At 44.1% G+C, this 26,146-nt stretch overlaps 2 protein-coding genes and 1 pseudogene across 2 annotated transcripts in view; 1 reads left to right on the top strand and 2 right to left on the bottom strand.

Annotated features, from left to right (window-relative positions):
• Positions 1-25,289, bottom strand: part of LOC111838683 (uncharacterized) — a 30,659-nt gene extending 5,370 nt beyond the window's left edge. Inside the window, exons 1-10 of the mRNA XM_072707758.1 lie at positions 24,204-25,289; positions 23,900-24,070; positions 22,115-22,343; positions 4,012-4,115; positions 3,525-3,684; positions 2,707-2,847; positions 1,699-1,794; positions 918-1,151; positions 588-747; positions 45-101 (exon numbers count right to left, since the gene is read on the bottom strand). Coding sequence (XP_072563859.1) covers positions 45-101; positions 588-747; positions 918-1,151; positions 1,699-1,794; positions 2,707-2,847; positions 3,525-3,684; positions 4,012-4,073 — 910 coding nt within the window. The 5' untranslated portion in view covers positions 4,074-4,115; positions 22,115-22,343; positions 23,900-24,070; positions 24,204-25,289. The remainder of the gene's footprint in view (positions 1-44; positions 102-587; positions 748-917; positions 1,152-1,698; positions 1,795-2,706; positions 2,848-3,524; positions 3,685-4,011; positions 4,116-22,114; positions 22,344-23,899; positions 24,071-24,203) is intronic.
• Positions 1-26,146, bottom strand: part of LOC111844187 (tripartite motif-containing protein 16-like) — a 153,578-nt gene that overhangs the window by 97,979 nt on the left and 29,453 nt on the right. The gene's annotated exons all lie outside the window — the stretch shown is intronic.
• On the top strand, positions 21,816-22,813 carry LOC140583119 (nicotinamide/nicotinic acid mononucleotide adenylyltransferase 1-like; annotated as a pseudogene).

Here is a 26,146-nt window from a genome sequence, read left to right as displayed (position 1 = left end):
CACTAATACCGGTACGACAGTATCTTTGGTAACTAGAAGGACACAGAGAGAAACAGGATGTGAGTAAAAGGAATTTACTTGTGGGAGATGGACTTCACTCACTGTGGAGATAACAGCAGTAGAGTATAATCATTGAGGGACAATAACAGGCATTTTAACAAACTGCAAACCATGGTAAGTTACACAATACAAATTTTTGGTTTCTATAATGTAGAAGAAACATGTTTCATGTGATCTGAGTTTTGCAGCCAGTAGGAATGTGAAGCTCTTTCACCAGTTATCACAAAGATTTAAACTTATTGAAAAGAAACTGACTTGGTCACACAAATGTGAGGCTGACTGTACTGCATACTCACTCTGCATGGTCTACATCAGGGGTGGCCAGTCTTACCCGCAAAGTGCCAGTGTGTACGCAGGTCTTTGGGATAACCTTTAGGTCAGCTATTCAACCCCAGGTGTGAGGACTCTTCAGCCAATCAGTCCTCTAATTAGTAATCCAGCAGAAGCCCGCAGACAGCAGCCCTTTCTGGGTAAGATTGGCCACCCCTGGTCTATAGTAACATGAACAAACTAGAAAATGTATTAACCTGGGTGACGGATCTCTGCCATTTTCATTCTGCAAACATTCTCCAGTTGATCTTTCAGTTCAGAAATCACCTTGCTCAAATTCCCAAAATCAGATCTTGGACTGGCAGAGATTCTGGGTCCAAATCCAGCTTCAGGGGTGACAGGAAGAGCCTGGTGCCTCTACAGACACACAGTCTGATTAAACAGCTTCATCAATACAAATGTGTATTGCAATCTAATTAACAGGACCTTTAACATCTGACAAATGAAAGACTAGTTGAAATACAATGACAATATGCATTCATTTGAATTCTCTGGTTTTCTTATTGCCAAAGTAGCTGTTCTGTTACCTGGAGGAAATGGATGTGATCCTCTGTGTGTGAAAACTGCTCCAGCTCAGAGTGTCTCCTCTTTAGTTCATCTATCTCCTGCTTCAGTCTCTCCATGTCTCCTTCAGCCTGACTCACTGCAGCCTTCTGCTGATCTCTGATCAGCTTTGTCACCTCAGAGCGTCTTCTCTCAATGGAGAAGATCATCTCAGTGAAGATCCTCTCGCTGTCCTCCACTGCTGACTGTGCTGAACTCTGTTGGTGACACAGGGAGCAGAGGACGGTAAATTACAATTGGCCCCTTTTGAGACTCCATCGAGCTTCATTGTACAATAGAGATGTGAGCTGACAGGAGGTATAAAAACAGCACAGGGCTGGGGTTTGGAGCGTCACGGTGCTGGATGCCTCAGGTACTGAAACCCAACCAGCACTGATTGGAAATGATCTCTCATTAAGCTCATACACTGTCAGCTGCAGGGATTTGGAAGAGACTGGTGGCTGTATGGGGCAGGTTGGTTGTCAGTATTGGGTCTCAGTTTAATGTGACTTTTTGGTGTTTCTTTGCATTTCACAATTGTATGAAAAGTCACCATTTATCAAGAGGAATGCCATTTAAGGGCCAATTGAGAAAGTCCAGTGCCATCATCCCCCCCGGTAGAACCCTGGTTCATTATATCCCACAGTGACCTTACATTAAATAAACCTTAAAGGACTTAAGTCGCCCGTCTTGGAAGAGCCTCGATTCAAGCCTGCAAAGGTTCCTACAAGCCAGCTGTTATCATCTCTTCAGGTTCATACTCACTGTGAATGAGCCCACAGCCTCTCTCAGCTCCTGCAGCTCCTTCTCTCTCATCTGAATTCTCTGCTGAAATTCCCTCTGTGATTCACCCATTTCTTTCTACAGATAGGAAACAAGATGACAAAACAAGTTTGTTTCATTAGCTGAGATCACATTCATTAATCATCCTGTCCAGGGTGGACCCCAGCCTTGGGCCCTATGCTGCCTGGGAAAGGCTCCAGACACTCCCCCTGAGCCTGACCTGGATTACCGGTTAGGAGATGCATGGATGGATATTTGTTTTATTGACTGTAGGTAAGATAAACTTGATGAAGTCCCTCTGACTTATATTCCCAGTGAAGGATGTGATTGTCAACCTGAAGTTCACATACTGTATATAATTTATACACTTAGTTGCCACTTTATTAGGTGCAACCAGCTAGTACCCAGTAGGACCCACTTCTCCAGAACCACTTCATGTGTAGATTAGATATGTGTGCAGAGCAAACCACGGTTTTAATTCACTGTTATCATTGTATTTGTGGCCTCCTGTTAGCTGTAGTTAACATGTCTGGCCATTTTCCTCTGACCTCCCTATTTATCAAGGTTTTGTTTGCCCACAGAACTGCCACAGTCCGGTTGGGTTCGTGTACTGCAGCATCCCCCCCCCTACAACTCTTGGCATTAACAATCACACTATACAGTATTTAAAGCCACACACATCTGAGCCATTAAAATTCACTGTTTGAAGCAGTTTTCAGTAGGACTTCAGTCAGAACTTTTTCCACTTTATAGTAACACCCTGACACAGGTTTGCCCCATTGAGAAAACAGCTACTGGTAAAAGTGAAGGTGCAAAATTTTCTCTTTAATCAGCTCCAGGACATTTTCAGTGACTCATTTTCTGTGCATTTTCTTTCCATGTTACAAACTCAGCTTTATCACAATCTCTCTCTTTTTAATGCAAACTTATTCACATGCAACAAAAACTATTTTTACTTTATATGAAATTCATCATCGTTTCCAGTCTGACCTGTTTCTCTGCCTTTCCTGCAGCAGCTGAGACTGTATCATGGCCTCTGTGTTCATCCATCACACACAGAAGACAGATACACTGCTGGTCGGTACGGCAGTAGATCTCCAGGGGTTTGTCATGGTGGGAACAAATCTTGTCCTGCAGACGTCCAGTGACATCAGTCAGCTTGTGCTTCTGAAGAAGTTCAGTCTGCCTAAGTCTATGATGGTGCACTTCTACACTGCCATCATTGAGTCCATCCTCACCACCTCCATCACCGTCTGGTACCCTGCTGCCACTGCTAAGGACAAGAGCAGACTACAGCGCATCATCCACTCCGCTGAGAAGACAATCGGCTGCAACCTTCCACCTCTACAGGACCTGTACGAGTCCAGGGCTCTGAAAAGAGCAGGAAGGATTATGGCCGATTCCTCTCACCCTGGTCACAAACTCCTTCGGACTCTCCCCTCTGGCAGAAGGTTGCGGTCCATTGGGACCAAAACATCACGGCATAAGAACAGTTTCTTCCCCACCGCGGCCCACCTCATCAATAAGGCCAGGAACACTCACTCAAATCCCATTTCCCCATCCTAACACAAGTATGTTACATATGTATATATTCCACCCTGAACATACCCCATGTACATTTTATTTATATTATATATTTATATGCTGATATATCTACCTCCACATCTCTGGCACCAACCACCAAAGCAAATTCCTTGTATGTGTGAACGTACTTGGCAATAAACCCGATTCTGATTCTGATTCTGATTAAAAGCTGGAGACTCATAGTGAGACTGGAGGTGAGTTTCACAGTAGGAGGCCAGACACACCAGGCAGGACTTGACAGCTTTGTGTTTTCTCCCAGTAGAGGCGTCCCACTCCACATCTCCAGGTCCAGCATAATGGTCAGCAGGAGTAGCTTCTTGTATTCCAGTCTTCTTCAGTTTCTCCACCACTTCAGCCAGTATGGTGTTTCTGCCCAGAACAGGTCTGCGTATGAATATTTAGAAAATCATCTCATGTCCCACAGATGTCTTGAAAAATGTAAACATCAGTGCTAGATGGCAGCAGAGGACGGCGTCCAGGGAATATTCTTCAATTTTTGTGACCATTTTTGATAGAAGGGGTGATCTGTTTGTTATAATAGAACAGGGTATATTCTTGAAATTCAATGGTAAACGTAAATCATCTGCCCCACGGACCTTAATCACTGAACTCCAGCGAAAATATATTAAGTTTAAACTGATTACTCTCTCTTTGGAATATGCTGGAAAGATTTTTATAATGAAATTCAAACACACACAGCTTCTGTCTTACCTCTCAGTTCCCCTTGTTTTACACCCCACAGGGGGGCTCATTTCAGAAGCAGCTCCCTCCATTTCTGTGCCGATCCAGACCAGATGACTCCTGCAGGGGTCTCTCTGAACACAAAGGGTAAATATATACATACATACTTACATACATAATATCCACGACTCAGAGCCGTCAGTAGAGCAGTGCAACCGCCATGCCACCCAAAAAGGAAACTAATGATTTTTTTCCCCATTAACTGTATGCAACCACATTTCATCTGAGTGTCATTTTGGCTAAATATTAGGAGTGTAACGGTACATGTATGGACTGTGTACTGTCTAGTACATAATGTTCAGTCCGGTATGCACAATGAAAAAACAAATACATTTACTGACAGGGGCAGAGCCTGAATTCACAAGTAGATGTTCAACATGGAAACATTATTCTTAGATTTTGCTATTCAGACACCTGGACAGACGCATGCATTTGGATTGCAACTGTTCCTAATTGTGTTGTGTTTGCAGTTCTAATAAAACATAATTCCAAAATAATTTCTGTTTTTCCTGCTGTACTGAAATTACACCGTATCCTAAACCATTGCTGTCAGGGTCAGCCCCTGTTGTCTCACTCTGTGTCCCTTCCCCGTTTGGCCAGCAGGCATTGCTGGTCATCCCGTCCTTCATGTTTGTCTTTGAGTGTCCTCTGTTCTGTTGGCCTCATGGCTCAACACCTTGAGCGTCCGGTTGTCTTTGTACCATCTGTCCTGTGTTTGAATCCCGCCTCCTGTTTTTGTATTTTGCTCCCTAGTGTTTCAGTTGAGTTTGTCTAGTTATTGTATTTGGTGATTTTGTATATGGTTTTTGGTTTTGTTCCTTGTGCCCTCTGCTTGTGTCTTTACCTGTTTAGATTCCCTAGTGTTGGTTTCTGTTTCCTTGGTTAGTTATTAGTTTCCCTGTTTAGTTCCTTTGAGTATTAGTTTCACCTGTGCCCTGTTTCCCTGGTCTTTGTTAATTAGTCTCACCTGGGGGGTATTCCAGAAAGCTTGGTTAACTTACCATTTGGTAAATCTTAACCTCTGGGTTGATATACCCCAAACCCGCATACCATGAGTATGTCGGTTCCAAAACACCTGAGAAGAGTAAGTTCAATCAACCTCCTATTGGTTACCCAGAGTTAATGCGCGTGCACCGTGCATACATAAAGACGTTTTCAATTGATCGCCGATTTCACGAGTCAAAATGGAAAATCAAAGTGAAAAAAAGAGAGCGGCATACTTCACAGAGGCGGAGTTGCAAGTTTTAATGCACGCATATGAAGAATTCAAGCCAATAATAATCAAAAAAGCAATACGGCTGCATCGGCTAAAGAAAGAGAGTTGGCTTGGCAAAAAATAACGGACAGAGTAAATGCGTGTGTATTAAATTGCAAATTTGACATCGCCTCCCCTTTTATTATAATGCAAAATAATTAAACACGTACCCCTTCCGCATCCTTTTGACTGTTAAATCACTATGAAAGCATTTACTTGTCCTGCCATTCATTTCTTTAGGTTAAAATAACAATGTGTATCGACGAGGAATATATGGTTTCTTATTTAATAAGGTGTAATCCTTCTGGAGCCAGAAGAACTTTGAGCCAAGTCAAAATGAAACACAAAAACATTCTGCAAAAAGGTAATATTTGATTACACGATCACTGAACTATTTATTAAACACGATTTAGTATATTCTTTCTGTCATGTAGCTAATAGAAAAAAGGCTGAAGCCCGTCTAACTGGCGGGGGCCCACCACCACCTCCCCTCACCCCATCTGAGGGCAACCAGTGGTAACCAGCATTGTACTGTCCTGTAATGATTACCGATAGTTAGTGGAAAAAAGTAATGAGTTTGATGATTTTAACAAGGCAAAAAATTAAGGATACAAAATCAAGTTACTTGCACATTGATACTATGAATAGATTTCCTATCAACATAGTCTCCCTCATTTATTGAAGGAGCTTTAATAGGAATGTAGGTGCCATCAATGCACCCAATTATGAATGAATGAATGAATGCCTTTTATTGTCACTATACATGTATTACATGTATTCCAAATTACATTTGGAAACCCTGAAATAGAAAGTCATATATGGAAATACCAAGTGTGTGTGTGTGCAGGATGAATACATGTATAGATATAAATAGTATGACTACATAATAAATATGCATCATAGATTTTACTACAAAGGACAAACCTACCACTCTATGGAATTCCTCATTAATAACACGCAGAGCTTTATGGACAGGGAACTGTACAAACGTGTGTACACACAGTTGCCTTTCCCACATGCTCTGCGTCGCCCATATTGTACAAAAAATGCCCTGACGCAAAAAACCGAAGTGCTATGTACAGAATGTTTTCTGTGCTAAGCGCAGACCCGCGGTTTGGGTTTGTGACATTTGCAATATGCGGTTTCAAGAGATGTTAAGTAAATTAACGATTCTTTTGAAAACTGATAACGCTTTTTCAAATAATCATTAGGAAATGAAAAGACATCAATACGCGGTCTTATAACTCTCTCCCGGTGAAAAAAACCTTGTATAATTTGTGCCTCCACGTCCACAGGATCGTCATCAAAAGGGCACGCCATGCTCAGTAACCTTCTGCAACAAACTGACCCTGGAACATAACCTGCTCAGTAGCAGGTTATCTTCAGAGAGTAAGCTGCTATGGTTACGTACATACCCAGAAAGTTAACCTCCATTTTTGGAACCGAAAGTTGAGGTTATCCACTAACTTACCCTTAAACTTACCCGGGTATGTCACATAACCTGCTTTCTGGAATACCCCCCTGTCCTGTGTTAGTCTCGTTACCCCTTTAGTATTTTAGTTCCTGCTTCTGTTTAGTTCCTTAGTGGTTCATTGTCTATGATGTGTTCTGTGTGTGTTGTTGATTGTGATTGTATTCAGATATTTTTGAGGTTAGATTGGTATCATGTGTCCCTGCCCAGTTTATGTTTATTTGTGATTTGTAGTCTTTATTTATCCCCTTTAGTTGTTTGACCCAGCGTGGTCCTTTTGGTTTTGTGTTTGTAGTGTTTTCTTTTTTGATTAAAACCCCATCTGTCTCGGAGCCGCCAGTGGGTCGTCCGCCCCTTTTTGTGCACCATGCCTCGTTCCCGTGCCCGAGACGTCCGGATCCCTGACACATTGCATCAAACCATGAATTTTGTTACACCCCTACTAAATACATATTGGAAATACACTTAATCTAAATCCTCTCTAAGAGCAGAGATCACATAGCCTCACACAGGCTAACGCAACATGCATGGCCACACTACTGCTTGGTGCTAGCTGGTCCAGAAAGGTCACACTGTAGATGGTCAGCAGTCAGTGAGTTATGATTCTTTGTTATAGTTGTATCTGTATTACAATGACCAAGCAGTAGCAGCACTATGGTTTGCAGTACTTGGTTTCTGCTGGTCTCAGCTGGGGCCCCGAATAAGCTGCTCGCTGTGGGACCTGCCCTTCCTCAGAGACGGGCCTGCTAGTACTCAGCACCTTACATTAAATTTACTCACTGGGTCTCCATTATGTTGCTCTGATATGTTGCATATTTAGTATTACACCTACTAACAGAGTACTGAGCAACTGAATTTCAGGGATTTTGTGATATAGGTCATTATCTTATACTGCGATGGGTTGCTGCCCTGTCCTGGGTAATTCCCTGCCTTGTGCCTGTAGCTTCTGCATAGGCTCTCAACCTCCGAAGGTCATGATCTTATACTGCGATGGGTTGCCGCCCTGTCCTGGGTAATTCCCTGCCTTGTGCCTGTAGCTTTCTGCATAGGCTCTCAACCTCCGAAGGTCATTATCTTATACTGCGATGGGTTGCCGCCCTGTCCTGGGTAATTCCCTGCCTTGTGCCTGTAGCTTTCTGCATAGGCTCTCAACCTCCGAAGGTCATTATCTTATACTGCGATGGGTTGCCGCCCTGTCCTGGGTAATTCCCTGCCTTGTGCCTGTAGCTTTCTGCATAGGCTCTGAACCTCCAAAGGTCATGATCTTATACTGCGATGGGTTGCCGCCCCTGTCCTGGGTAATTCCCTGCCTTGTGCCTGTAGCTTTCTGCATAGGCTCTCAACCTCCAAAGGTCATGATCTTATACTGCGATGGGTTGCCGCCCCTGTCCTGGGTAATTCCCTGCCTTGTGCCTGTAGCTTTCTGCATAGGCTCTGAACCTCCAAAGGTCATGATCTTATACTGCGATGGGTTGCCGCCCCTGTCCTGGGTAATTCCCTGCCTTGTGCCTGTAGCTTTCTGCATAGGCTCTCAACCTCCGAAGGTCATTATCTTATACTGCGATGGGTTGCCGCCCTGTCCTGGGTAATTCCCTGCCTTGTGCCTGTAGCTTTCTGCATAGGCTCTCAACCTCCAAAGGTCATGATCTTATACTGCGATGGGTTGCCGCCCCTGTCCTGGGTAATTCCCTGCCTTGTGCCTGTAGCTTTCTGCATAGGCTCTGAACCTCCGAAGGTCATTATCTTATACTGCGATGGGTCGCCGCCCCTGTCCTGGGTTATTCCCTGCCTTGTGCCTGTAGCTTTCTGCATAGGCTCTCAACCTCCAAAGGTCATGATCTTATACTGCGATGGGTCGCCGCCCCTGTCCTGGGTTATTCCCTGCCTTGTGCATGTAGCTTTCTGCATAGGCTCTGAACCTCTCTCTGCCCTGGGCCTCCGGATTCAGGGTACGGCTATACTGCCACCCTCTTCTGATGAAATGGTCCAGCAGTCGGATAAAGTCAAGTCCTCACCCATTGGATGGGCAAAGGGGTTTGTCCATCGCATGAAAGTCAGAGAAAATTTGCCTCCAGTGCAGCAGAGATTTCAGCGACTGCCGTTTTCCATCAGTCAGGCGGCTTCTGATGAACTGGTTCACCTTCAGGCAGCAGCCATCATTGAAAACATAGACGCCTCCCCATGGGTCTCCCCGATAGTGGTAACCATTAAAAAAAATGGCAAAATTTGTCTCTGTGTGGAGTTCAGAGAGCCTAACAAAGCTCTCATAGTTGACAGCCACCCGCTTCCCCATATGGAGGATCTCTTTGCAGAGCTTTGAGGTGCCACTGTGCTCTCCAGCATAGACCTAGCGAGCACCTATCACCAGGTGATACTACAGGAGGACAGCCGCGATTTGGCTGCGCTCATCACGCATGATGGTCTTTCATTTCCATCGCTTGCTATATGGGTTGGCCTCAGCCCCTTCAGCATTCCAGAAGCTGATGGCTTCTCTACTGGAAGGACATCAGGGAGTCCAGAACTATTTGAATGACCTGATAGTTTATGGAACAGACATTCAACAGCATGACCACAATCTATGGGCTGTGTTAAATACACTGGAGCATGCAGGTCTGCAACTGAACAAAGAAAAATGAAAGTTTTAAGGAGGAATACCTCAGAATGGAAAGGCAAAGATGGAAGAAGAGGGTGGAGGAAGGGAAGATACAAAATATCAATGACTTGAATGGAAGGGATAAGAGAAGTCAGAGAAGGGCTTGGAAACATAGACAACAAATATCAAGAGAAATAAATACATATTAGACCAAATAAAAAAATAATAATTTGCCTTTAATTGTGTCTAATGGTGTTGACAAAAACAAAGTAATAACTGAAAAAATGCCTATTTTATGAAAAAAACACAAATTGAGGAGGTTGCACTGGTACATTGCTAAACAGCCAAGACCTTGGTCTATAACAGTGGTTCCCAAACTGGGGGGCGCAGAGGTATTGCGGAGGGGCGCAGCAATGGGATAGCCTCAGGGGCATGTGCCACCCTAAAACAATCTCTTCACAGACTGGACGATTAAACAAATAAAGCAGCGTAACATTACAGTAACTAACAATAAATAAACCACTAACTTACGTGTACTATTAGAGCATTTATGTCATTTATTTAAACTTTATTTTACCAGTTCTCACTGCCATAACTTCCTAAAATACATAAAGTCAAAGTTGAGTGTAATGATTCGGGGGGTGGGGGGTTTTGGGAGGAGTGTTGTGAATGTTGGATAACGTAAGCCAAATGAACATGGCATAATAGTGAATTGAGAGAGAGGGGGAAGGCACACTTCATCCCCCAGGGTTGGAAGATATGGAAGAAATATAGGGGGAATTACATCAATAAAAAATACAAAAGAGGTTAATGAAACATCACAGGTCATATTGGTATTTATTGTGATCAACAATTATAGTCTAGCCTCTGTTGAGGAACAATTGGAGGTTTTTGTCACCACCGTCAGACAGAAAACCTGATGGTGGTGACAAAAACCTACTCTTTCACATGATATGCATGAGTTGTTCACATTAGCTATTTTGTTTCCCCTCTGTTGCTAGCTACTGCAGACCTCTTTGTAAAAAGTATACATTTATGTCATAATCTAATCTAATATTTTTTTTACAAAAGGGATGGTGTTGACATGTTATGGTTGTGACAGTAGCAGTATCAAAAAATATGAACAAGTTTAAGAGAAAATAGCAAACTTACAGGAGCTTGAGTGATCTTGAAGCAACAGTAGAGTTGAAGGTTTGAAAATGGGGTCCTCAGGAATGTAGTTGCCTGATTTTATTGCTTTTGATAAATATCTGACGAATATGGTGACGAATATGTGGGACACATTTTGAGCAACCACAAAGTAATAGTAAATACTGTTCAAAACTCACTGTTTGTAGTTTTTAATACATATTACAATGTATTCTTTCATGTGGTAAAGATATTATTCAATTCAATTATTACTTTTTGTTTTTTTTTTAATCAAGTTGAAATGATTATTACCTATCGGAGGACAACTGATTTTGTACTCAATGGGCCAGCATATAATCATTACATTAATAAAAATAAAAATAAGAACCTTATATATGTGCAAAGGACCCCTAATTATAACCTTGATTCTTCTTATTCATGAAAATGTTATTAATTTCCAATAGAATGAGCACTTTTCTTAGTGGGACATGTTTTTGCCAAAGTTTCAAGAATCGGTGATGTATATATTGTTTGAAAAAAAAACCATAAAAACAGTCCTAGTAATAATAGTGATTGAATAACATGCAATTCGTTTGCTCCACCGAATTTCAACGTTGTCTCCATTCCATTCCGTCTTCGTCTGCGCATCCCTGTGCTTGATCGCAGCTAAGATTTCGTCACTGGAATGTGGGCATGATTTAATGTAACTGGGAAGTAAATTATGGAAGGTAAATGGGGCCAAAACATCTTAAAACTTTATGCCTAAAGACGTCAAATATTAACAGCCAGAGACGTCAAATTTGCACGCCTTTAAATGCAATAAAAAAAAAAAATTCTTTTTTTTTTTTTTATTGCCCACCACCCCCCCTCTTCGGAGGACAACTTTACATTACATTCGAGAGCAAAGAGTGTGGCCGCTCCGAACTCCCCAGTACCGTGGAAAAAGAAAAAAAAAAGAAAAACATGGGGGGGATACAGAAACAACAAGCGTAACAATAACAGGCATCAATCACCATGGGGAGAGAGAAAAAAAAAAAAAGGTATACAGAAATAATAACACTAATAATGTAGGTGGGATGGAAAAAAAATAAGTATAGGGGAATACAGAATACAAACAACCATAAGAAACATAGCACTCATCAAACAACAAGAATTATAACAACATCAGTGATAATAATAATAATTAATAATGTGACAAATCGGTATTATATATATGTAGCATACACACACGTGATCGTACCGTTATATATGTGATATTTCAATTCCTAAATCTCTAACATACCCTAAAAAGTAATAATAATAATGATATTGATCGCTCAACCATTCTTGTATGTATGTGCAAGTGTTGGTTGTGACCTGATTTGCCATTGGATGTGCTGGCACCGCACCCCCCCCCCCTCCCAGGCCCAAGGCGAAGGCAGGAGAACCAGACAACCGAGGCCACCCTGCTGCCCCCCCAACCCCCGTACAGGGAGACCCGAAGGGGGAGGACGGGCGGCAAGCCCCCCAGCCCCACCCGCAACCCCCGCACCGAAGGCAGGCGGGTCCAGGGCCGAAGGGCCCCACCAACCGGGTACACCCACCCCCCCCCCCACGGCGGACGGCCCCCCACACACCGGAGGAGCCCCAGCCCGTCCCCCGGCAGGACAGACCGCCGCCCACCGCAGCGACCCGGCACGCCTCCCCCCCAACACTGCAGGATGATCCAAGGGGGGCCCATACAAAGAGCCACCCCCCACCCGGGAGCGGACCCGCGGCGACCGGGGAGCGGCAGACCTCCCGCCCAGCCCAAACCGAACCCCACAATCCGGCTAGCAGGGCCCAGAGCGTCCCAAGATTCCCCGGACTGCCCGCCAGGGCCCCACCACGGCGCAGCAGAGCCAAGCACCACCCGGCCCGCAGCCCAAGAGAGGAGGTCGCCCACACCCGCCAGGGCCGCCCGAATCCCCCCATGATGGATCTTCCACCCGGTGGGTCAGATACAGAGAGTTAGGGGGGGCCCCTCAGCCCCCATCCCCTCCCCGACCCATGTTGGTGTGAAGTGTGCATGTAAATATGTGAGAGAGTTCTGTGTTTATGTCTACAATGCATAAAAATTAGTGGGTGCAGTTCGGGTATGAGGGCCCCACCACTGGCAGATGGCAGAGTCCCCCATCCCCCTCCCCGCACCCCCAAGGCCCTAATGTAATATGGACTGTGTATATGACTAAGGTGCAAAAAGTGGGCGAGCAGTTGAAGCATGGGCACCCCACCGCTGGCAGACGGCAGAACCCCACCTGCCTCAACCCACCTCCTCAGCCCTAGTGTCATGTGGTGTCTAACATGCAAGTAAAAATTGAGGGGCAGTGTCTCGGCGCACCTCCCCACCGCCCCTCAAGGCCCTAGTGTTGTGTGAAATGTGGTGTTGAGCCCAGGGGAGCAATAAGGGCATACCAGGAGTGGGCCCCCCCGGCACCGGGGCCAGATCCCCGACTGGCCCCGATTAGTCCCCCCCCCCCCCCCCCCAAACGCAGACCGGGAGAGACCCACCCCACCACGCCCAATGAGACCCCAGCTAGCAATCAAGGACGGGACAACCCTAGACCCCCCGGCAAATGGGGAGCCGGTCCAGCCAGGCGGGGTGACCCCCGCCCCCCGACCACCCCAGGCCCCCCCCCCAGGCGAGGCAGAGGCTCCCCCCCCCAAACCCCCCCCCCTCAACCACCCCACAGCGCCCGAGGGCCCCGCACCGGAATCGCCAATGGCAGACAACGACCCGCCCCCACCAGGCAACGGGCCCGGGCAGACCAGGCCCCCCAGCATGCGGGCGACCACCCGCCCGGGAGCCAGAGCAGCGGCCCCAGCAGATAGAGCCCACGCCCCCAAACCCACCCACCCCAGCGCAGCGGCCCAGGCGGAACCCAGAGGCCCCAGTCGCCGATCCCCCCCCAGCACGCCACCCACCCCGGGGGGGCAGAACCCCCCATCCCCCGCACCGCCCCCAACAGGCCAGGCCAGCGGCCACCCAGAGACACTGACCACGCGCCGTCAGCCAAGAGAAACACCAGAGGACCCCAACAACCCAGCCCCCAACCCGGGACGGTGACGGCAAGGCCACACCACCCCTGACGACATTTTAAAAATGTTAATATTAAAAAATTAATTATTGGAGTCCAACTATCTTCAAAATCGATCAAATGATTTTTCTTACAGGCAGACATCCTCTCCATGGAAACATAATCCAAGAGTAGATTTTTGAACAGATTTATGTTTAAATTTTCTTTTGACTTCCAGTTCAGAAGGATTGTTTTCTTAGCAATGGTTCGTACTGTAAGAAGCATGCAAGATTTATTCGTGTCCATATTAGTGTTAGTGAGGTCCCCAAGCAGGCAGAGTGAGGGGGAGGGTGGGATGGGATGCCCTAGGTGTGTCGATAAGTCTTCACAAATCCTTTGCCAGAATTCGTTGACCAGTGTGCAGTACCAGAAAGCATGCAGGTAATTATCTGGTGTGTCCTTCTTACAAGTTAGGCATATGTCAGTATCTCTGATACCCATCTGGAACATCCTCTGCCCTGTGTAGTGTGTTCTGTGTAAAATTTTGTACTGTAATAGCTGCAGGTTGGAGTTCTGATTCATTCGAAAGGTATTCAAGCAAATTTGCCTCCAGAAGTTAGTGTCTGGATTGATGAGTAAATCCCTTTCCCATTTATGGGTAGGGAGTGAGAGCGTTGTATCAGATTCTGCTAGATGCACGTAAATCCTAGACAGTAGTTTTTTAGTTGGAGTTATTAAGAAGTTTGCTATTTTAGGTGAAAGCTCCAGATCTAATTGCTTACGGCAACATCTATTATGTATTATTGATTTAAGTTGAAGATATTCTAAGTGTTTGTTTTTCTCAATGTTATAAGTTTCTGCTATTTTGTCAAATGATATCATGCGATTGTCTTGGATTATATGTTCGAGGCGCTTGATTCCTTTATTATGCCAAGCCAGGAAGTTTATCACTGTTTTATTTAACAGGATGTCAGGGTTGTTCCAGATGGCTGTCAGTTTGCATGGGACCAGTGAAGTTTGGTTCATTCTAAGAAATTCCCACCAGGCTGTCATCGATGTGCTGATGTTGATGCTCTTTAAACAGCAATGTCGTTTAAGTATATGACTGATAAATGGCAGGTCCTGGACTCGAATATCATTACAGAAAGTTTGCTCAATATCCAGCCAGTTATGGTAAGTTATTTTGCGTAGTCCATTTTAGGACATATATCAATCTATTGGCAAGAAAGTAGTTGTAGAAATTGGGAAGCTCCAAACCCCCACAGTTTTGGGGTTTCTGTAAAGTTTTTAAACTTATTCATGGTGGTTTGGATTTCCATAGATATTTTGAAATTAAGAAGTCCAGTGATTTAAACCAAGTCCACGGAGGCTGACTCGGAACCATTGAGAATTTTTGGTAGGATCATCATTTTGATTGTTGCTACTCTTCCCAGAAGTGATGTGGCTAGATTGTTCCACCGTGCAAGGTCATCTTCTATCTTTTTAAGCAGCGGACTGTAATTTAATCGCGTCAGAGCTTGGCAGAAATGTTAATACCCAGATATCTAATGTTCCCAGATTGAAGTGGGATAGTTGGATTGGACTGGAAGTCACAAGATATTGGAAGAGTAGTCGACTTGTTCCAATTAATAGAGTAATCTGATATGGAGGAGAACTTATCTATGAGTCTTATCGTCTCCGTGAGGGAACCCTGTGTATTTTGAAGAAAAAGTAATACATCATCTGCATAAAGACTAATTTTATGGGTTATACTTGCTGTTTGAATACCTTTGATATTATTATTATTCCGAATTGCTGCTGCCAATGGTTCGATAAATATAGCAAATAGTGATGGAGAAAGTGGACAACCTTGCCTAGTGCCCCTTCTGAGAGTGAAGCTTGGGGAGATTTGATCATTCATTTTTACGCAGGCTTTAGGTGAACGGTATAAAATTTTAATCCAGGTTACGAAGTTCTCGCGAAATCCAAATTTTAGTAAGGTTGCCATTAGAAGTTTCCAGAAATCCCTGCTGCCGGGCTGCCTGTGGCGCCCCTGAACACCTCGGTTGGCCGTCCCTGCCGGTTGTGCGGGGTCGGGGATGGGGACTAATTGGGGCCAGTCGGGGATCTGGCCCCGGTGCCGGGGGGGGCCCACTCCTGGCACGCCCTTATTGCTCCCCTGGGCCCAACACCACATTTCACACAACACTAGGGCCTTGAGGGGCGGTGGGGAGGTGCGCCGAGACACTGCCCCTCAATTTTTACTTGCATGTTAGACACCACATGACACCACATGGCTGAGGAGGTGGGTTGAGGCAGGTGGGGCTCTGCCGTCTGCCAGCGGTGGGGTGCCCGAGCCTCAACTGCTCGCCCACTTTTTGCACCTTAGTCATATACACAATCCATATTACATTAGGGCCTTGGGGGTGCGGGGAGGGGGATGGGGGACTCTGCCATCTTGCCGCCCGTCCTCCCTCTGCGGGCCTCTCTGTGCGGGGGTTGGCGCCCCCTTAGTCCCTCGCGGGCTCCCTCTCGGGTTGGGCGGGTGGTTGTCTCGGGGGTGCGTGGCTGTGGGCCCTTGTGCCGGGGGGGCGGTAGGGTGGCCTCGGTTGCCTGGTTCTCCTGCCTTCACCTTGGGCTTGGAGGGGGGGGGGGGGAGGTGCTGCCGCCTCCCCTGACGGCATTAAATGCCAGCACATCCAATGACAAATCAGGTCACACCTACACTTGCACATGCATATAAGAATGGTTGAGCGATCAATATCATTATTATTATTACTTTTTAGGGTATGTTAGAGGTTTAGGAATTGAAATATACATATATAACAGTACGATCACGTGTGTGTATGCTACATATATATAATACCGATTTGTCACATTATTAATTATTATTATTATCACTGATGTTGTTATAATTCTTGTTGTTTGATGAGTGTTATGTTTCTTATGGTTGTTTGTATTCTGTATTCCCCTATAGGCCTACTTATTTTTTTTCCATCCCACCTACATTATTAGTGTTATTATTTCTGTATACCTTTTTTTTTTTTTTTCTCTCTCCCCATGTTGATTGATGTCTGTTATTGTTACGCTTGTTGTTTCTGTATCCCCCCCTGTTTTTCTTTTTTTTCCCTTTTTCCACGGTACTGGTGAGTTCGGAGCGGCCACACTCTTTGCCCTTGAATGTAATGTAAAATAAAGAAAAAGAAAAAAAAAAAGAAATTTCCAGTTGACCCTGTCAAAAGCCTTTTCTGCGTCCAATGAGATGATTATGGCTTCCTTATTTTGAATGTTGCAGTAGTCTATTACGCCAATTAGTCTCCTCATGTTGTTAGTGGACTGTCTGCCTTTAATGAAACCCGTTTGATCTGGATGTATTATATAAGGTGTCACTTTTTCAATTCTACTAGCCAGTGCCTTGCTGATGATTTTAAGGTCCGCATTTATGAGTGATATTGGTCGATAGCTAGAGGGGAGAGCAGGGTCTTTGTCAGGTTTGAGGAGCAGGTTAATGTCTGCACAATTCATATTTGGAGGGATGCTGCCAGTTTCTTTAATTTCTATAACCATTCTATGGAAGAGTGGTGCTAGCAGAGGCCAAAATGTTTTGTAGAATTCTGCTGGAAATCCATCTGGACCTGGGGCTTTCCCGTTAGGCATACATTGTAGTGCATCGTGAAGTTCCACTATTGAGAGAGGTAACTCTAATGCCGTTATTTGTTCATTATTTAATTTTGGTAGGTCGATGTTATTTAATAACTCTTCTATTTCAGAATTGGTTGGATTAATATTAGGTGAGTATAATTTTTTATAGAAGTGCCTAAATATCCTATTTATCTCTCCTAGGCTTTGAGTTGCCTTCCCATTGGGGTCTGTAACTGAAGAGATACAGTAGCTACTTTCTCTTTATTCTGTTTTAGTTGGTTTGCTAAAAATTTCACATGCAAAAAATCAACATGTCGATTTTTCACGCCTAAAGACGTAATTTTTTTACACTTTCAGACATCAAAAACAGTAGTAAATGCATAAATGGATTTCTCTCTTTTTAAATTAGGACATACACTTAATTATTTAAAAATATAATAAAATATGTGCATGTATGCGTATATTATTAATATTCTTAATTACAATTCTTGTTGCTACTAGTAGTTGTATTTAACAATTTTTACTACTCTTCTTCTTATTATTATTAAAGTAAGTATTTGTCACCACAGCACAGTGCACTAAATGTGACCTCTGCATGTGACCAATCTGTGAAGGAGCAGTGGGCAGCTGACAAGCAGTGTGCCGGTCGCAGTCATGAGCAAGGTACAGTACCCAGTTATTACTGGGGGATAGCCTGTCAACAGGAGGGGAAAATATTTGAAAATATTTTTTTAAATATTCAAAATGTTTGTACAATGTCATCATCTGTCTATTTAATCAATAAAAAAACTAAAACATGTTTTCTTTTAATTCATAAATCAGCAAGTCAGCCCCTTCATCATAGCTATGTCATAGCATTCTGCTTACAATCTTGTCAAGTTTTATACTGTATAACACGTATGCCCACTTCACCTCTATTGGCACACACAGATATAGAGAACAGTCAGAGTGAAGGAAGGTGATTCAAGATTCTTTATTTGTCACATGCATAGTCATACAGGTACAACATGCAGTGAAATGTATAGTGAACCGCTCTTTTTGACTGTGCCTCCATTAAATAATTAATAAAAAAAAATCAAGCAAAGAACACAAATTAAATTTGTAAAACAATGTAGGAAAATAGTAAAACTTTGAAACAGATTAAACAAATCTGAGACAGATTTGCATATGTGCAAGTTATAAAGATAAAGTGCATTTTGCAATGTCTGCACAACAATGTGAACTGCTTAGAGACCCTTGTAATGGTGTAGCAGCATGATCAGTGCATGTACAGTAATAAATGATGGAGACAGTATGGAATGACAGACATTATTAATACAGACAAAAATTAGGTTGCTCTGCAGTGATCAAGAATGTAATACTACAAAAAGGAGGGGTTGGACATGTCTCAATTGAGAAGCTGAATGGCCTGAGGATAAAAACTCCATTTTCGCCCACAGGACTGCCGCATACTGGATGTTTTTCCCTTTGCACACCATTCTTTGTAAACCCGAAAATGGTTGTGCGTGAAAATCCCAGTAACTGAGCAGATTGTGAAATACTCAGACCGGCCCGTCTGGCACCAACAACCATGCCACGCTCAAAATTGCTTAAATCACCTTTCTTTCCCATTCTGACATTCAGTTTAGAGTTCAGGAGATTGTCTTGACCAGGACCACACCCCTAAATGCATTGAAGCAACTGCCATGTGATTGGTTGATTAGATAATTGCATTAATGAGAAATTGAACAGGTGTTCCTAATAATCCTTTAGGTGAGTGTAAATCGCAAATTGGATACCATCACTGTGACTATGGACCGCAGATTTGATAACATCACGGAGAAGCTCACGGCTCTGCAAAGGATTTTGGATGGCGGAGACCAGAGTGGACATTAGAGGAGCTGCGAAATTACAGCTTCTCACCCGAAAACTGAAATAACCCTATTAATCTGGTTTTGGCTCCCCCTTAATCAGCACTGGCCTCAGCCAAGGCCGCTGCTGAATTCAACAACTCCCCCAGAAGAACAAGGCAGTGAGACACTCTTGCATTCTTCTCCCCCAATCCCAAGGACACCCTCCCCCCATCCCAAGCCTTCGCTGCTTCATACCACCCAGCATGAACAGGCGGGTCTGTTGACCAGCGCCGTTTGTCTGCAGGACCGGATGGATGTTTGTCTATGCTGGACTACCTCCACCTCCCCATTCCCCACCCCTGTTGCAAGTCACGACTTTTTATGTTGTAAGGTGTGGTGACCATGTGCTTATGTTGCTGAGGTGTTTTTTTCTGTTCCTACATTATACTCCCTACTGGAGTACAGTCTGGGGGCTGTTTTTTTATTCGCCTCTTCTCTCCTCATGTAATTCTGTTTTTTCCTATATCCCCTGTCTACCTGACCTGTTTACCCACTGTAATGTTTGTATATGTATGGTCGGGTTGATCAGGATAAAATTCATTTCACTGCATGTTGTACCTGTACAACTGTGCATGTGACAAATAAAGCAATCTTGATCTTGAAGAACTTAGAGTCAGAAGCTGAAGCATCTGGCTTATTTGGTGTATCACTCACTGGATTAAGACATTTGGCTGATAGTTGAAAGGTCACTAGCAGACTGGTGCCATCACTGGACCCTGTCCTTCTGCCCATTCAGAAAACTGCATGTGACTACATGTAGTGTCATTTTGTAATGTTTCCCAATGCATTTTCTGCAGGTACCAAAGAAAACCAATGTGGTGCTGCTGTCTTGTGGCTCCTACAACCCAGTCACAAACATGCACTTGCGCATGTTTCAACTGGCACGTGAGCAACTGGAGATCAAAGGTACTCCGCCTGCTAGCCTTCATACACGGCGCACTGGCCTGTCATAAACTACTAACAAAATGCTTATGCCAACTACATTTTGTTATATAAAAACTTGTAATTTTTTGGAAACATTAAGTATGACATACAAACTAAATACTGGTACATAGCATGCCATGCTAACTTTTAGCTCCACGAAGTTTAAATGTGAAACTTACTTTGTTAAAAAGCATGAACCATACTCAACATAGGACACCTGTGCTGTGCTTGGCTTCCCCAGGACATTATGAAGTTGTGAAGGGGATCATATCACCAGTGGGTGATGGCTACAAGAAGAAGGGCCTGATCGAGGCCAGCCATCGGGTGGAAATGGCCAAGCTGGCGGTAGAGGACCACAGCTGGATTGAGAACCACAGCTGGATTGAGGTGGACAGCTGGGAGAGCAGGCAGGCCGAATGGTTGGAGACAAAGTGCTACGGTGAGTTCACCCTAAGGGTGAAAGAACGGCCCCATCTTTCAGCTATGAGTCCTTTCCTTTGACCATTACACCCCCTGTTGGCTGAACTGATCTTTAACATCTGTTCCCAGGCATCACCGGCAGGAACTGCTCTCCCAGGAACCAGACTGGCGTAACGAAGGACTACATACTGACTTAACTCTCCGCTGGGCGCTCCTGAACTGTAGGTCGCTGACGGATAAGACTACTTTCCTCAATGACCTGACTGTTTCTAAAAATCTGGACATGTTGCTGCTTGTGGAAACATGGCAGAAACCTGAAGATAACTTGCACCTAAATCTACTTACACCTCCGGGTTATAGTTTTCTATATAAACCCCATCTGACGGGCAGGGGTGGTGGTCTAGCGGTGATACACCGCGACTGTGTTGAAACAGCAATTGTTGAGTTTCATGGGATTACATCATTTGAATATCTGGCTTTTGAAATTGCTGGAAAGGCTTCGTTGCACGTCATATTAATCTACAGACCTCTGCAGCCTCACCCTAACTTTTTCCCTGATCTTAATGAGATTCTTACTTTTGTTTGTGGCATGTCTACTGTTGTGATTTTGCTTGCCGATTTTAATATTCATGTGGATACTGACTGTCCATTGGCTAGCGAGCTGCGTTCAGTACTGAATTCTTTCAGTTTTGTGTAGCATATTGATTTTCCAACGCATGATAAGGGTTATACCTTGGATCTTGTTTGTTCCACCGGTGTACAGAATGTGAACATCTGGTTCTTTCATTTGAATCTCAGATCACAAGCTGGTTGAATTTAGTTTCAGTTATCCGCTGCCTACACTAAGTCAAAAATCGAAAATAACCTATCGTAACATTAAGAATGTTGATCAATTATCCTTCTCTATGTCTGTCGATGCTTCCTGTCTTCATCATGTTTTTCAGTTGTCTTGCCCAATGAATCTGTATAATTCCACAATGTCACAAGTTTTAGACCATTATGCACCTATTAGATCCTTGTCTGTCCCTGCTACCCGGACTTCCCCATGGTTCACAACTGAGCTGCGTACCTTGAAACAAGCTGGTCATTATCTGTCTGAGCTCCTCTTTCCGTACATTCCTGCATTAAGATCATCCGACGCAGACTGACTCACTGTACCTAAGCACAGGTTATCAACTATGGGTGGCAGAGCATTTACAGTAGTGTAACAGCTCCTAACCTTTGGAATGCTCTTCCTCTTAGTCTCTGTAACGAAAACTCTGTTATCCATTTTAAGCTCCTGTTAACACATCTATTCAATGAATATTATTCGTCTTGTATTGAACTTGCCTGCCTCGTTAAATGTTTTTGCAAAGTGTCCTTGAGTGTATGAAAGGCGCTATATAAATAAAACGTGTTATTAATTATTATTAATAATAATAATAAACTGCTATTTAATGCTGATTATTCCCCTGCCTCCTCAGATGAGCTGCGGTTGATGCTACTCTGCGATGCTGACGGGACTCCTTCGGGGTGCCAGGGCTGTGGAAGCCTGAGCACATCAAGGAGATCGTCAACAACTTTGGACTGCTGTGCAGCACCCGCGGTGGATCCAATCCAGAGGCCATTATTCAGGGCTCCGACCTCCTCTGGCCACAATACCGCAACATCCACGTGGTGCGCGAGTGGGTGGCCATCGACGTGTCGGCCACAGACATCCGCCGCGCGCTGCGGCATGGCCGCAGTGTCCGGTACCTGCTGCCTGACCCGGTCCTCAGCTACATCCAGGAGCGGTGGCTCTACACCGCTGAGAGTGAGCAGACGAACGCTGACGTTCTTCTGGCTCCGCCCTCACACCTCTCTCTGGGGCGGAGGTCGCTGAGGTGGTTAAACTCCTCGGTGGCCGGGTCCCGAGGGTGGATGAGATCCGCCCGGAGCTCCTCAAGGCTCTGGATGTTGCAGGGCTGTCCTGGTTGACACACATCTGCAACACAGCGTGGACATTGGGGGCCTTCATCCAGGGCTTTTAGCATATATGTATGTATGTATGTAAGTACGTGTGTGTGTGTGTGTGTGTGTGTGTGTGTATATACGTTATATAAATTTAGCCTTATGTATACTGTTGTTAACATAGGGAGTACTTCTATTCCATTCATATGTGTTTGAAGGGCCAGGTCAGATATGATCAGATATGCAGCCATTTAGTCACTGCAGCTACTGGGCAGGCTGCAGCATGCTGGCAGATGTAAAACAGAGTCAGAGCTGCAACTCTGGAGATATACACTGTGTGCCAAAAAAAGTTAGGCACCTAGATGGAGTGGTGGAAATGAAATGAATCTGTATGTGGTGAAAGGTCATGTGACTATATCGTAATGATTATAATATCAGATCAAACGGACAACAGAGTTGGCAGTATGAGCACACTGCTGATGCCATGTCAGTCAGAGCATGTGAGCGGAGCGGAGCGGTGAGAATTTCCGCTCCTCGCTCACGAGGCTGTTGGCTCCGCCCGCTCCTCCGCTCTAATTCGCACTACGCCGCTCCGCTCAACACCGCTCCTCGCTCCACTAAAATGTCCTCCCGCTCCAGTCAAATTGCTCCACGCTCGCACCAATTTAAAAATTTAAAATAATCTGCATGCCTAACAAATGTCACCTTAAACCGAAGCCTTATATCATAAAGAAATATGAGCAACGGCAACAGTGCCACTCAGAACAGAAAATATTAATTTTTAAACAACATATATGCAACAACGGACAGGTTTGGCAATGGCATTCCACACAAAAATAGTTTTTTTCTGTTGATGCTGCTGCTGCGGCTCTATAAAATAAAATTTCACTGACAGCATTACGTGAAATTAAAAAATCCTATTAGACCTACTTTGAATGACAAATCTAATTTATTTGATTACCAATATTTACTTTATAGGCTTTTATACTTTTATTTACTTATATACTTGATATGCTACAACCATATAAAACTTGCTCACGTTTTGCTCTGGCTTCCGCCTGTTCACGTAGCACACTCTCATGTTTCTGAGAAAAGTGATTCCAAAGTGAATCTTTACTCACTGAAACAGTTTCACCACATTGTTGTTCTTGCCCTGCATTATTGTCATCTATAGGCTACGTTTGATAGGAATAGTACACTTGTATGATTTATCAGTTTCCTTTGTGAAATACTTTACGAATTCCATCTCGGCCAATTTGTGTAACAGTCTTGTTAATTGTACAGATGAATTCTGGGTAGATTTTGGCACACCCTAGAGTCGTAGTGTAAGCGGTATCGGAGCGAAATTGGAGCGAGACAGAGCAACCGCTCCAGCCTTAATTACAAAGCCGCTCCGCGCACTGACTAAATTCCGCCCGCTCCGCTCCTCGCTCACGCTCCGCTCCACTCCGCTCACATGCTCTGATGTCAGTAGATTGTGGCAAAATGTAAAAGTTTAGCTGAAAGTGAACGGATGATCCTATTGTAAAACCACTGTAATACCATGAATCAGTTCTTAAAAAAAACTCATATTATGGAACAAAGACTTACATGGTCTCTTGGCTCAAATGATCCATGCTTGAATAAGCATGTTTTTTACTCTGTTTTTTGTATGTGACTTCAGAGCTGCATCCTTATTGGTCAATGCAATGAAACCGGACTTTGCAGTTCATCATAGGTTGGGCTGCTGGGGTTATTTGACTCACAGGGGCTTGGCTTTCACTGCAAAATTGGTAGAAATTGAGATTTTAAATAAAGCCAACATGTTAAAAAGATACAAAAAACAAGATAAGTAAATCCTTAGAAATCTCAATAAGTCTGAAATTACATGACTTAACTGTATAATGTAACTTACACTTTTAGCTGGGCTAAAGCAGACAGGAACTTCACCTGGTCTTTTTTTTTGGAAAAATGTACTCATCCATTCTTTCAGACATATGCAGAAGTGTAGGCCCATCTACTTCATTACCTACAGCAAAGAGAAACAACACCAGACAAAAATAATTGTAGAAGTAGAGAGGATTAGAGGCATTCCTAAATGTTTTTAATCATTACTTGAATTTTCATTAAGACCAAAGCAATATTTAACAGAACAACACCTGTTGGCCAAAATCATTCATTGTAAGTGATTTTGCTATGGTATTTATGTGTGGGGGGCACCAAAAACAAACAGCATGGCACTCAAAAGCTATACCAGAGAGGAAGACCATCTGCCAGCATATGGGTGAGATGTGAGCAATGTCACAACCAAGAATAGTGAGCAGACCAACAGAAACCTCCAAAACAGAAACCTAAGAAACAACATAGTAATAACAAACAGTTATGCAGCTAGTCTATATATACACTCACCTAAAGGATTATTAGGAACACCACACTAATACGGTGTTTGACCCCCTTTCGCCTTCAGAACTGCCTTAATTCTACGTGGCATTGATTCAACAAGGTGCTGAAAGCATTCTTTAGAAATGTTGGCCCATATGGATAGGATAGCATCTTGCAGTTGATGGAGATTTGTGGGATGCACATCCAGGGCACGAAGCTCCCGTTCCACCACATCCCAAAGATGCTCTATTGGGTTGAGATCTGGTGACTGTGGGGGCTATTGTAGTACAGTGAACTCATTGTCATGTTCAAGAAACCAATTTGAAATGATTCAAGCTTTGTGACATGGTGCATTATCCTGCTGGAAGTAGCCATCAGAGGATGGGTACATGGTGGTCATAAAGGGATGGACATGGTCAGAAACAATGCTCAGGTAGGCCGTGGCATTTAAACGATGCCCAATTGGCACTAAGGGGCCTAAAGTGTGCCAAGAAAACATCCCCACACCATTACACCACCACCAGCAGCCTGCACAGTGGTAACAAGGCATGATGGATCCATGTTCTCATTCTGTTTACGCCAAATTCTGACTCTACCATTTGAATGTCTCAACAGAAATCGAGACTCATCAGACCAGGCAACATTTTTCCAGTCTTCAACTGTTCAATTTTGGTGAGCTCGTGCAAATTGTAGCCTCTTTTTCCTATTTGTAGTGGAGATGAGTGGTACCCGGTGGGGTCTTCTGCTGTTGTAGCCCATCCGCCTCAAGGTTGTGCGTGTTGTGGCTTCACAAATGCTTTGCTGCATACCTCGGTTGTAACGAGTGGTTATTTCAGTCAAAGTTGCTCTTCTATCAGCTTGAATCAGTCGGCCCATTCTCCTCTGACCTCTAGCATCAACAAGGCATTTTCGCCCACAGGACTGCCGCATACTGGATGTTTTTCCCTTTGCACACCATTCTTTGTAAACCCTAGAAATGGTTGTGCGTGAAAATCCCAGTAACTGAGCAGATTGTGAAATACTCAGACCGGCCCGTCTGGCACCAACAACCATGCCACGCTCAAAATTGCTTAAATCACCTTTCTTTCCCATTCTGACATTCAGTTTGGAGTTCAGGAGATTGTCTTGACCAGGACCACACCCCTAAATGCATTGAAGCAACTGCCATGTGATTGGTTGATTAGATAATTGCATTAATGAGAAATTGAACAGGTGTTCCTAATAATCCTTTAGGTGAGTGTATATATGTATTTTATTTTTGAGCTACAATGTAACAGTAATAGCCCTGTTGATATTAAGTGTCTCTGCTAAGTCGTTGTGCTGTTTTCATTTGTTGAGTAATGTGAAATACATCAGTGGAGAGTTAACAAGTGCTGAGCTCCTACAGTACTACTCCCTGTGATACCTTGCATTAACACCACAGGCAACCCACACATAAATGCATGGCTATAACTGTCCATTCTATTTAAAGTAAGT

Source organism: Paramormyrops kingsleyae, chromosome 25 (assembly GCF_048594095.1).
Source record: "Paramormyrops kingsleyae isolate MSU_618 chromosome 25, PKINGS_0.4, whole genome shotgun sequence".
NCBI classification, from domain to species: Eukaryota; Metazoa; Chordata; class Actinopteri; order Osteoglossiformes; family Mormyridae; genus Paramormyrops; species Paramormyrops kingsleyae.
Note: the sequence above shows the minus strand (reverse complement) of the source record. Positions and strands in the feature narration are given on the sequence as shown.